The sequence below is a fragment of the Pyxicephalus adspersus genome, chromosome 8, assembly GCF_032062135.1.
Source record: "Pyxicephalus adspersus chromosome 8, UCB_Pads_2.0, whole genome shotgun sequence".
Lineage (NCBI taxonomy): Eukaryota > Metazoa > Chordata > Amphibia > Anura > Pyxicephalidae > Pyxicephalus > Pyxicephalus adspersus.
The window spans coordinates 41,043,346-41,057,522 of record NC_092865.1 but is presented as its reverse complement, the minus strand read 5'-3'; the positions used below and the strand labels follow the sequence as shown (position 1 = coordinate 41,057,522).

Sequence of the window (14,177 nt, the reverse complement as noted above, 5' to 3'; positions counted from 1 at the left end):
TCTCCAGATGTGTGGTGGCAACAGACAATTTGATAGCATTATAGACTTACAGAAATTAAATTTTACAGATGACTGGAGGTTTTTTTTATTATTCAGAGACATGCAGGATATTTTATTGTCTAGCCCCATTCTCCTATAAACCATTTATATCATGAGATGATCCTGTCTTGGCATGTTTTCTGACACCAGGAGAGCATTTTTAGTTCCAAGGACTTCCTGTCTTGGCTGTTTTTTCTTGCTTTTATTGGCATTAACTCATTAGGTATTCCTTGCACACATGTTTAAATCTATTTACATGTCATTTTCCATTAATTAGAGTTTTCTTCTTATTTAGTGCCATCAGTTTACATAGACACAACCCTGGCTCCAGAGACTTTTAGTAGGAAGAAATTGAGAAAATACCTGTTAGAAGTTGTGTGTAAATAGACCTTAATAAGGAATACCTTAATTTAGAAAAACACTTTTATCAAACTATGAATGCACAGCCTTAATGAGCATTAGTGACTAACATTTTACTGACAGAATGTCTACCAATGTTACCATGACCTAATATATGTGGAATACAACACTTTACTAAAATACAGGATGGTCAATATATGTTTGCCAAGCGTAGCAAATGAGAAAATACAAACATTAGCAAAAACAAATTTAGTAATCTTAACGAGCCAAAATTTATAAAGAAGCACACAGAAGACAAGCCGAAAATCCTCTATATACTTTTGTGGTCAATATGATTTCTCTTGTTTTTGCACAGATGCAGTATGAGTAACTATCAGACTCTAAAAGTGATCTGGAACATCTCCAGCTGGATCATCCTAGCCACCATGATGAATTCAGAGATTCTTTAACCCTATTCTGAAGAAAATTTGTTAATTTCCCAGACAACTAATGTTGCTTGTTTAAAGTTTCTATTTTCTGCTCTGGTATTGTAGAGATTTGTACTGTAGATTAGTGAGTAGAGAATGAACGGCTTAAGCTAGGTACATACTTCCAATAATTATAGTTAGAAAACGAACGATTACGACCAATCAATGATTATGCACGTTTATACTTGAACAATCGTATTGTGCACAATTCTGTACATGCTGTAACGATACGAGTGTTCAAATATAATCCACCAATAGTGTACACACCGTGGATACGATCGTTTGAACGATGCAGGAAGTGACATGTAAAGGAGAAAGTGTATTGCAGAAACATGCACGATCACTGAACGACTGTACACATGATAGATAGTGAACGATCGTCGGCCAATCAGATCTGCCGTGCCGGTTGTTCATTTCCAACGACAATCCTCATTCGTCCGCTTCGTTGGTCACTTTGTTTTAGAACGATTTTTAACCAATCGGTCGTTCGTTTCCAATGATATTTATTGGATGTGTGTACGCAGCTTTAGTGTCTTCACTCTCCTTAGAAACATTAGCACATATTGTGTTTCACACATTGATGAGACAACATGATCTTGAGACAACTTTTTCATCATCATTTGGGATTGCATCCAACAACAGAGAGAAATTTTCTCCAATCCAAGTAAGCGTAAGAGAAAAATTCTTCACTCTTGGTGAAAACTCTGGAACCTCCATTTTGCTTGACCAGTTTGAAAATCACTTCAGAGACATCATGTACATAAAGTATACAATGTCCACCATTGTAACTTCAGATCAATTCACACAATGCCAAAACAAATGTTCCAGTGAAATATCAGTAAAACGTGAGATTTCTCATCATTTCAGTCGTGGTGCCAAAGGCTACTAAGGCGCATATGGAGTGGAAAGAACTTTCTTTTTGATAACTTGCACAGATGTTGCAGAACAGGAAAGACATACCTGTCATTACATGCAGTGATTTAGATACTGTCTATATTACTAATGTAAATAAACTATGACTTACAAATTTTGGGAATGACATGAGATCCAAACAACAGCACATCAATATTTATGCAGTAGAGCTTTGGAGATCACCAAAGGAGAAATGATGCTTTAAAATCTAAATGGACCATGGTAATCTCAATATGTATCAAAATATTTTGCATATGCCACAACAGAGATTATTATACCATCAGAAACCCTGACAATAAATGTACCATATAATCATTTTTTAAAATCTGAAATTTAAATATGAAACCTCATTGGTTATAATGGAAAATTGCAGGATCTGACCAAATGTGTAGAGTGGAGGATAGAAGGTTGGCATTGTCAGCAAGCAGGCGAGGGGGGGTGGGGGTATTTAAGATGGCTTACCCCAATGTCTTGTGGACTGCACGCTTGAGCATCATCAGGATTTTTCTTTCCTCAGCCAATAAGAGAGCACTAGAGGTTTTGAATGGGGAGACTTGTCCACATTTAACCTCTAGTACCAGGGATCGCACACTAAGCTGATCAATGAACGCAAGGAAAATTAAAAGAAGGTTCAAAATCTCGCTCGTTCATCCCTAATTATCACTGGAATTTTTTACCTTTCTTTCCTTTCCAGCGACAGCCAAAAAACTGTAAACTTTTGGATTTCTCTTTACTTTTTGTCCTGTTGACAATACTTACCAGGACAACTAAAGAGAGATCATCCAAGCAGGGATACAGACAATTGTGCAAGCCTGACAGAAATTCTCATCGTTCTCCAAACTTTTAAAAAATAAGAATAATAAAAAGATAGAGATGTCTGGAGTTTTGGTATAATTTCCAAACTCTGCATGATTGCGACCATTTGCTTTCTGTTTGTTCTTAAACACTAGCTAAAAAAGAAAAACACTAGCTAAAAAAAAGTACATAAAATGTGTTTATTTCATAGCTCTAGGTTAACAGTTGTTAGGTAATGGGAGAAAGAAAATGAAGCTGTGCCAAAGCTCTGTTGACAGTTTGCAGACACGTATTTCCTTTCTGTCAGTTTATTAAGAAACACTTTACAGAAGCTTCCTGAGCAGGAGCAGTAAAATAAAGAAAAGCTTGTAAAAATTGGAAAAAATACAGTAAAAGCTTCTTGACAAAGTTCTCTGTAAGTAAAAATGGTATGAAATAGGCGTTTTAATTAAACATGTTTGCTTAATTTGAAGATGTTTCCTAAGAAGTGCTTTGAGCCCTTCTTACCAGAATGTTTAAAAAATTCCTATCTTAAAAATTTCTATTAAAAAATCTTCTCCATATGGTGTATAGTTTACAAGGCACAGACTAGAACCGTGTTTTCCATAAATGTCATCCAGTACTTATTAAAGTAAATGTTCACCAGACTTTCAAACAGATGAACGAGTATACATTGAGAATAGCAAAAAAGCATATTTAGCATTTCACTTGTGATTTTGTGATAGGTGGAACACTTTACCGATGACAACTGATGGGAACTCTACTGATGGCAGATTGAAGTTAAACTGGTAAAATTGGGGCCCAAGTAAAGCTTTAAAACGTAATATTGTAATGCAGAGAAGCTGCATCAACTAAAACAAATTGGGCTATTTTAATGGTTCTGTTTGCTGCAGCATTGGTTATAATACACAGAACTTTAGAAAGTCAAAACACTATGCTACATACGTAGAGCACGAGGGTCTGGTTCTGCCCAATGGTGTTGAGCAGTGCAAGGAATAGAAGGCCCCTTCCCAGGTCCTCCAAATTTTTTTCTAGGCAATCTTAGGCAATTGGGGGGGGGGGGTGGATTTTTTTTTCTCCAGCACTTTTTCAAACCATCTGGCATTAAACAGCAGTGGAGCTCAGTGCTTACCAACAGAGATGGATTAAGGTCAAATGGGGCCCTATACAAAGAAGCAGCTCCTCATTACAACCCTATGATTTACAATGATAAGGACTGCCTTAGGGCACAGGGGAGCAATGCTTTTGGTCTTTTTTTACATCTGTACTGGAATAGCCTGTCCAATTAGACATACTGCTGCCCACAAGTGAATACTCGGTTAGTTGTATAGTTATGGAGGTTAGAAGCTTGAAGGTTGTATCTTGGCCCCCTGGATGTGCTTCTGGACCTAGATAGCCTTGATTAGGCTCTGCTTACCAGCCACTGTAGTCTGAAACCAGTCTCTGTCTCTTTTTCCTGAATAACTGTAAATGATGGGGGCTTTTGGTGTACTGTGGCGCTGCTTTGAGAGTAACCGTCCTAAAACTACTAAGATCATTGTGGTTACTTGTCACTGCTTTTCCTCTGATGAAGGGGCCCTTTGTTCTATCAAATACATCAGGAAATATTAATATGTGACAACATGCTTACTATGAGAATACAACTGCATAGATGCTGAAGTCTAAAATGACTCATTTTAAAACAGATGAGGTATATTTATATGTAACATATGTGTAAAAAGATCTCAGTCAGTTTAAGTTATAGATTTGATGAAAAACAATGATTTTTTTGTGAAAAAGATGATTTCAAATGGTCATTGGGTCTGATTTATTAAAGCTTTCCAATGTTGGAGAAGATACACTTTCATCAGCAAACGTGTAATGGAGTTTTTAAAAGTCATTTGCCAACAAATGGTTTCAAATCTGGACCAGATCCATTACAGGTTTGCTGGATCACCCAGCTTCACTGATGAAAGTGTATCTTCTCCAGCCTTGGAGAGCTTTAACACATCAGGAACATTAAGTGTAGCACAAACTTTAACACACGCACACACACACACACACACACACACACATATATATATATATATATATATATATATATATATATTTATCACTCCAGAAAGCAGTGAGTGGAACAAGAAACACATTGACAAGCTACAGCCTCGTAAATCTGCAATGATAATATTGAAATCTACATCTTGTACAATATTTTATCCTACTGTAGTGCTAGCAGGAACAGCTTTCCAAGGAAGGGCAACATTGCTCTCAAATCAGGAGCAGCTCCGTATCGTTGCCACATCATCACAGATTGCTATATTACGGGGGTTTCACTGACGGGCTCACCAGGTATTTGTAGGATTTTGTAGAGGGAATAGAAGAAAACTGTAAATGCAGATGGATTTATGATTATTTGCGGAGTGCTGAGCGCCTGAGGAGACCAAAGTTTTACTTTGATTCTGATTTCCAGACAGAAAGAGGAAATATGCATCACATTACGTAATGCATATTGTATTACCAGGAGGTGCTTTTTTGTGGGCTGTAGATAACACAGAATAAATTAACGTGAATGTAAAAATGGGCAGATAAACATTAACTGTATATATTAAATTTGTTTTAGTAAATCTGAAAACTTACTGCATACGTTGCACTGGTGAAATTTGTGTACTTGTGTATCCTTTACTACGGCTAAAGCCCTGTACTTGGATCATGAAGAATTGAACACAAAAAATGATTGCTTCTAAACTCAAATTTTTTTAAAAAAAAGGAAATTAAAATATTTAGAGGATGGAAAAAGATTTAGTGTAAAGTAACATTTTTGGTCAATAAATATTGGACAAAATCTATACATCAAACAAAAGGTGTTATAATACATTATAATATATCTGATCAAAAAGATAAATAATATATTAGATCAAAAATTGGGAGGAGAAAAGAAGGACAGAGGGATCTGTTTCTGAAATAGGGACAATCCTTCAAAATGTGGGACATTGGGGCACACACACACATGAAAGCACGCTTCTATTTACAGAAAGCGAAGGTAGAAAACACATTTAAAGCTATATTGACATAAACCCCACATCCAGTGTAAACAACATGGTGTGCTTAGAATTAATTAGTCATTCATATACAATGCCTTAACTAAGAAGATTTTTTTGGCAACTTAGTATGCAGTGACTTCAGTGTGGACAGGCTGTAAATCTTTCTTACAGAATTCACACTTCTGTTGATGTCAGCATGTAAATAGGCACGTTAAATATGATGGTGTATAAAAGATTTGAGGTAATACACTACCTGTGCAAACATACTATATTTACCTTTTTTTTCTCTTTTTTTTTTTTGTCCAATGTTAAGAAAACTTGCCAGACTGTCTTTAGTGGCCACCAGTAGCAGATCATAAATCTTTCTAACAGCATCAAGTTGCTGATTTAAAAACATATTTTTTATTTGTCCATTTTAAGAATGTGAAAGTGCTTTTGGCAAAAGTATAATGGCTGTTGCGAGGATTGTAAATAACCCGAGATACCCTTGAACACCACATTGAAGAGAGGAAATTTGTGGTATGCAAACAGGGCCTTACTTATGGTGTGGGTGATTTGTCACAAAGTCTAGAATATGTTTGCAGAAAACTCCGATTAGACATGGAGATGTACAAGTCCATATGGTTTTGTCAATTTCTTAGGAGTTTTCCCAACCTGTCTTTACTTCTTTAGCTATAAACAATAACATCTACACAAGCGGTGCATGGACAAATGCAAAAGTTTCAGCCAATGATCAGTGATGAACAATGAACTATCTAAATAATTCCTATGTAGCCAAAAAGTAGCAAACAGGATCATGTCTGCATTGCAATAGCTTTATATTAAAAATTTACCTTAGAATCAAAACATTTGACAAATGAAATATTCCTTGCAGAGGAATATATCACTTTTTTATATGAACAGCTTTCATTTCTTTAATAAATAATTCCCATTCTACTTTCTAGAAAAACTAAAGTTAAGTTATGGATCTTTTTACAGCACAGTAAATTTTACATTTTACTCTTTATAAGGCTAAAGCAAAAGCACCAGAAAACGTAAAATAATAGTTCAAATGTTCAGTATAAATGTTTACTTACGCAGATCATCCATGTCACCATCATCTTCTGTATCTTTGGCCTTGTAAAATGTTACACCTCGGACAACAGGCTTTTGGACTGGTTTTGATCTTACGTCAATTTGTTTTGTAGATATTGGCCATCTTTGAACTTGTTGGGGTGGTGGAGAATGGGGCTTTGGATCTTCAGCTTTTGCTTGATCACCTCTAACAAACGTTTCCTCATAATTTTCCTAAGTAACAAGAGATAAAAAAAACTACTAAATTATCAGAACATTTAAATGTACTGTTTATTATATTGACATACACTGGTCTTCCCTTAACCCCCTCCCTCTTCCACTAGTATAAAAATTATAGACAAATTTTGCAGAAGCTTACAATTCCATTGTAAAAGTTTTGATTTCAGTTATTTTATTATTTTACCTTTAGGATGCCTTCACTTGGTTCTGAAAGCTTTTTATTAGTGCATAGTTTATCCATTAGCATCCAATCACTGCCGCCCGTTTATTACCTTTGGGGCTGCCTCGGGGAGAAACTATATGTGTCGCCTACCCAGATGCAGCAGTTCATTGGCATTAGGAAGTGGTAACCTCACAACAACCTCATGGCCAGTGTAAACATAGCCTAAATGGTCTGATCATAATCACCCCCACACAAACACATGTACATTCTTTTCTGAGTAAAGTACAACAGCAGCAGAATCCCCTTAGATACTGAAGACTGTACCAGCTCGATAAAGTCACAAAACATGACCAATAGTGTGGGCACAGACTACAACAATTGCATAATTGTTTGGCAGACCCAAAAGTGGACATGAACAGTGGAGTTAAATGAGAAAGTATTAAAAAAGAAAGTTTATGAATTTAGCATGCTAAAATTTGAGTGTTACTGTATGCCTATCAACAATATAAAAATAATATTTGGTGTGTTTAAACAGATATTCAAATGTACTAGGTGTAGAAAAACAACTTCAGGTACTAAATTAGGCACATAAAGGGATTAACTTGTAGCAAAGCCCTCTCCATTGTCAGCAGTATGTTTTGACTATTTTACAGTGACATTGTTCTCGTTCTCTACCCATATGTAGCTTTTTTGTTTATTACATATATAAAAGTAGGGATTTCAATAAGCCCTACATTACCTTCTCTATAATAAAACCATATTTTTTACCCTCATACCAAACACAGAGATGGAATTTGGCCTTGTATCATATGTCTCTGCTCATTTGCCATATATGTGGTATTCTAGCATAAGATCTGAAGAATTTGAGTTTTTTTTTCTAATAACCTTGTTTTGTACAGATGTGAACACAGAACTACCTGAACAAATGTTTAACACTCCTCATCTATAAAAATGTAGAACATTCTACAATCCTATCAACACTTATTTTACATTTAAATTTATTTGAATGCCTAGGCATATACATTATCCAGTCACATAATCTAAAGCATGTAAAACTGTTGTTGAATTTTAGATACATTTTAAAATTACAATTAGTTGAAAATAGACAAATGTGATAAAAAAGGTGTTTTAAAGATTCAACCAATGCAACATATACAGTATACACAGCCACCGACAACAACAGCAACAGAATATAACAAATTTGCAAAATATAAGCGATAGTTTGATTTGAGGTATGCAAGAGAGATTAAAGCATCAATATGGTGTCCTAGGAGGGAAGGAAAAGTGAGTATATCGAAGTCCCCTAAAGAGTAAGGTAGTGAAAATGGTAATTTCATTTCACTTAAATAATAACCAGCAATCTTTTCATTGAAAGTAAAAATAACATGCAGCTTCTGCAAGTCCATGTGGACAGAAAAAGGCTAAAAAGAGGTTAGAGGGGATCACAAGCACTGGGATACAAGGAAGATTGAAATATGACAAATATTTGACGGTCTTATCCCAAAGCCTAAGGGTGTCGTTGGATATCGAGGGTATTAAATGCCCAAAAATAAAAAAAAAGTCATGAGTGAAAGTAAAAAAATACTGCTACATTCATGGTCAGTGGGAAAAATGCCTCTGCATCAGTGGGTAAAAACATGTTCAGGTGTCAATGGGCGTAAAAAAAATGGCCCCTTTTCTGTGGGAAAAAAATTACCCTGCATCCATGGCTAGTGGAGGATAAAGGCCCTTTTATAGGTGGTCAGTGGTAGTAACAAATACTGTTTACTAGAAGGGAAGATAATTAATAATTACTTTAGGTTATTGTTTTGGCTTATCCCTATTTAATGTACAGCGCTGCGTAATATGTTGGCGCTATATAAATCCTGTTTAATAATAATAATAATAATAATAATTGTGTAAAAATATCTCCTAACAGCAGTTAGCAACAGTTTGGAAACTTAGTCATTATTCAAACTAATAAACTGAGCAAAATGTTCCATGCTCCACAATATATACAATTTCTGCACTGCCAAAAGTTTGTTTCATTTTTCCAAGATGAAAAAGAAAAAGAATAAACATAGAGAGTTTATATAAACTCACTGAAGAAGCCTTTACTAAATAATAATTACTACAATATACTATATTTTACTTCAACCTTTAGAAGAAAATCTTTGAATTTTTTTTTTGGACCTAACAATGTATTTAATAAATAAAGTATTTTTTTAAATAATAAAGAAAACCAGTAGATATGAATGTTTTATATAATATGAATAGAACAAATAGGATACCTGCAAAAGTTGAGATCCCTGAGGGAAACAGGATACTTTACACTGGTTTGTGCAAAACCGAGAAAAACTACACTACTTAACAATCGTTGAAATAAAAACAAAAATATTTTAATCTAAGAATAATATTTGCAAAATACACAAGACTGAAAATATTAGAAGTGCTTTCCTAGCTAATAAATAGCATCTCCACGCATGTTCAAAAATAAATTAAAAGAATTACATTTCACCCCCATTAACAGCTATAGCCCACTAATTATGTAACATGGGTCACAATGGGGAAAAAAAGAATAGAAAACCAAATGCATAAATAATACAACATATGCCTGATCAATATCAAAATTTGTTGTGTATGCTAATAAATATACATGACATGACTATGGACTAAAGCGCTGCTGTTGGGGCTATATAAATACTGTGTAATAATAATAATAATAATAATAATGCTATGAGCCCCTATTCTCTAAATTACATGATAATTTATAAAATATAAACACATGTGTTCAAAGAATGGTGGTGCTACCCTTAGTTTTTGTCAGGACAACAAAGATGTAAAACTAGGCAGAGGACAAGAGCAGCACATGAATAACAGTGTGCGCCATTTCATCATGAGCTTTCTTGTGGTGTTTGTCATTGGCCATCCAAAATTTTAAACCGCATAAGTATGTACTTTATGTCAGAGTCTGGGAATAAATGACTAATATTTTCAAGTCTTTCAGAATGTTTCCAATTAGGAAATTATGTTTTGCACTTAAAAAGAAAGTGATCGATTATATTAAAGCAGTGCTAGCGCAGGGTCCATTCTACGTTGTATGATCTTGAATGATATCAAGAGAAAAGTCATGATTACCAAATGTGCTACAAAGTCTTCAATGTGGGTATTGGGATTGGAAGATGTATAAATCACAGAATTTCTAAGCAGTTTTTAGTACCCCATAATTGGGCATGTACAGGCTTTTCAGCAGATTTTAGGTAGTTTTTGCAGTGGCCATTGAGGACCACAAAAGGGCACATTGGTGTTCAGATTTGTGATTGATATCCTTCTCACCTCAAATTTTGTAAAAAAAAAAATTCACTTGCATTAAATATTATAGAAAAAAATAATATTAAATCCCTAAATTCTAGCTCAACCTTTAGTCTAGAACAGTTGTAAAGGCCACTCTTCTGAAAATGCTTACTATGATTTCACTGCACACCATGAGCATCTTAAGCCTAAACCAAATCAAATAAAACTGTGTAACTTCCTGGTTGTTGGATGTCCAGGATCATCTTTTCCTCCACAACGTGATTTATTTTTTTACCTTTTCTTGTGCCAGCCCACTGTTGAAATTATTTTTGGGGGCTCTTAAGAGGTGTACTGAAGCAGGTTGCTGTATTGTTTTTGACAAGCTATCTCTAAAATCATTTATCATAAAACACTGTTTTTTTCATTTCCTTTGCACTTGGATATTCAAAATGAACATGATTATTTTCTAACATCTACTTAATTAATTGGTGCATAATACATTAGCACAATATAAATGCAAGATACTAATAACTAAATAAAAAAATTACATTTAGTAAATTAATCCCATCAAGTCCCTTCATTGGTTCAACCTGATAATGTTTTTTCCATTGCAAAGATCTTTTTTTCTGCTAAACACTACCCTTTCATTTGCTTGAGCATCATCCTAAATCTCTACACCACAAACCACTTCCTCCTAGTCACATTATTTGGACCAGGCTCAGTATAACTGGGCCGTTAATATTATAGTTTATACCCTCTCGGCACAGCAACCTAAACATGAAAGATTGTGGTGTCTGCCTTATTTGTGGGACATGATATGGAAGTGAATATGAAATATAATCTTGCTTCTGAAGAGTTGTAGTAGTAGTAGAATTTCACGTGTGCATATACTGCTACACTAATTTTTGCATCATATTACAGGCCCCTAATATGAAAGAAAGTATAAACCTAAAAAGAAAAAAAGATGTATATTACAAAAAGCTTATCACAGTATACAAAATTCCTGCTGATCCTGCTAAATGCATTGTCAGTCACTTTCTGGGAACTGAACTAAAAACAAAACATTGTGTATTTTCCTCTGTAAATTTCTAATCCCCCCTCCCTAACGTATTGGAGATATGACATTCTTTCTTGGGAATCTTTCAGGTCCATGTGTTTCAATGGCAGTTATTGATTCATACCAGGGCATGTTTGAGGGAATGTCAGATTCCCTGTTCTAGATATAGAGCCCAAAGAGAGAAATACATAATTAAAGTTTAAAGTCTAGGTGGGGTGATAATCCATGGCTTTTTCTACAAAAACAATGGAGTAAAAAAAAAAAAAAAAAAAAAAAAAGCATAACCACAAGGGAAAATTGGTAAGCTCACTACATTACATTTTTGTTTTGGAGTTTTGATAGACTTTAATGATTTAAAAGATCTAGCTACAAAAGAGGCAATGATAACATAATTCAAATAAAAGAGCCAATTTTCCTTTGAGATAGAAACTATAGACTAAGAGGAAACACTTTCAAGAAGACAAATGACCCAGAACCATAATGGGGACATTTCAAATCAATTATAGCACATGACAAAACTTTATTTGTGGGGCAAATATAAAGTAAAAACTTTAAAAAGCAGGGAATAGTAAAAAAAGGCATTTTAATTGGGTATATCTGGTATTTGCAGGCATCTGTCATAAACACATTGTTACAATAAGCCTGATTTATTAAGGTTCTGCAAGACGGGAGACGATAGACTATCATGGGATAACCTGGAAATGATGGTGAAATGAAAAATGGTGTTCTAGTAAACCTTGAATAGATTTTTTATTTGCCAATCGATTGCATTTGCGATTAGTTGCCAAAAGTTTTCAATCATGACCCAGATCTATTCCAGGTTTCCTCAATCACCCAGGTTCTCTCATAATAGTCTATCTTCTATAGTCCTGGAGAACCTTAATAAATAAGGGCCAATGTAATTTATAAAGTGGTTGTGTGCAAATCAAAGGCTTGTCCTTAAATTATCAGTTTCATCAATCTTACAAGTGAAAAAAACAAAACAAAACGTTATTGGCTAACGATTATTTGCATGTCACTCTCTTTAAATAACTCTGTTGCTCTTTTCCTACCCTCAATAATGTGAACACACTTTGAACAAATATTGATCAGGTAGGTTTGTTTACCGCAATACTGTAAAAAGAGTTATTGCAGAAGTTGGTCTCTTCTATGCCAGGTAGGGCACAGTAATGACAGTGCTTGGAGACAACATACCACAGAAATGATAACATTGTAAACCTTTTTTACTTTTGAATGCAACAGATAAAATAATGGCAAAAGATCGGGATGGAGATGTGATGTAAACTGGTGCACCATAGATAGGAGTGTAGTATAGGACAGTAAAGGGAAAATCAGCAAGAACGGCTCCTGCAACTGACCGGTTTATAATCTCCAGTTATTCTTAACTCCTGAAGGAAAAAATCTACCTGTTGTGTTTTTATATTTCAGCTTAATTTGGCTAGATAATTTTGACATTTCTTTCCCATGTGTAATTTTTAATTTCTTAGTGAGAGTTTTAAACAAAATTGGCCATTAGGAGGACAGTTTTCTATGAACAAGGACAGGGACATCTCTACTTGTCACAAGGACATCTCTACTTATCATGCCTCCAGCTAAGTACGACAGTAACAATGATCTTAACTGTTCTCTGCTGAAATGTTGAAGCACCTTGTCATTATTGAGCTTGTATGGTTCCTACACAACTCGTGTAGTCTTGTAATGAGTATATATTACTATTATTGTTAATAATATTATCATCATTATCATAATCATTTTTAACATTAATATGTGCACCAGCACAGCAGGATTGGCCGAATCTATTCTGAGTTTGCATTTGTTAGTATAATCAAACTGAGCAAATCCCAAAAACCCAAATGCACTAAATTAACTGTGAGCAAAAGGGCCAGAGGATTATTCTTCACACAATGCTGTACATCCTGCCAAGTATTCCTTGAATTGCTCTATAATTGGCAAAACTACAGGAGACAGTTCCAAACTAAACAAACAATAGTTGGTAAGATTTCACTAAAATGGTCTTAGCCTTCCATTGGCAAAAGTAATCATATTTTCCACACCGCCCTGTTTTGTGTTAATATGGACCCCAACAAGCATGGATTTGACAAACAGTATATAACATGGACCATTACTCACTTGTCTGCACCTATTTCAGGTCAAATGCAGTTCCATGGACACTTACTACTTATTTGGTTACTTAGATACAGCCTGAATTTAGTCAGACTTTGTAAAAATAAGTTAAGTTTTTAAAAATATTATTTATAAAAACACATCAATGTAATCTAGGCACTGTAATACAGTTGTAAAATAATATTTTCCACACATTGTTACATCAGTCCTTGAAACATGCCAGGAGCATTAGTCATGTCGAATGGCATTCTATTAAATTTGAATAAACTCATGGGAATGACAGTGGTGAGTTTTGGCTTATCTTCTTTCCTACCTGCCAATATTTATGGTTAAAAAAAAGAAAAGCAGATTATTAACAGTATTAATCAGGTTTTCTCTCTGTCCTGGCCCTATCATCCAGATATGTACTGATGTATTAATATTTTTTAAGTTGCAATAGGAACCTTTATTCTGATTTGGGTGACTTCCGTTCAGTATTAAGGATCCAAATACCTTGGTAACAACCCATCTAGTTATTGAAACATATATGCCTACCACTATAGAGACATATCAGACAAATATGTTTTTTAGGGACAACGCATTTCCAATTTCACATTTGCCTGCTGTGAAAAGGCTTTCTAATTATAATCAATTCAATTTCTTTAAATGCATTGTGGAGTAGTTATTCATTAAAG

The 14,177-nt window shown here is 34.6% G+C and overlaps 1 protein-coding gene across 1 annotated transcript in view; it reads right to left on the bottom strand.

Moving 5' to 3' along the window:
- OLFML2B (olfactomedin like 2B) overlaps positions 1–14,177 on the bottom strand; it is a 92,373-nt gene that overhangs the window by 24,840 nt on the left and 53,356 nt on the right. The window contains 1 exon segment of the mRNA XM_072420146.1: positions 6,670–6,880. Within this exon segment, the coding sequence (XP_072276247.1) occupies positions 6,670–6,880 (211 nt within the window).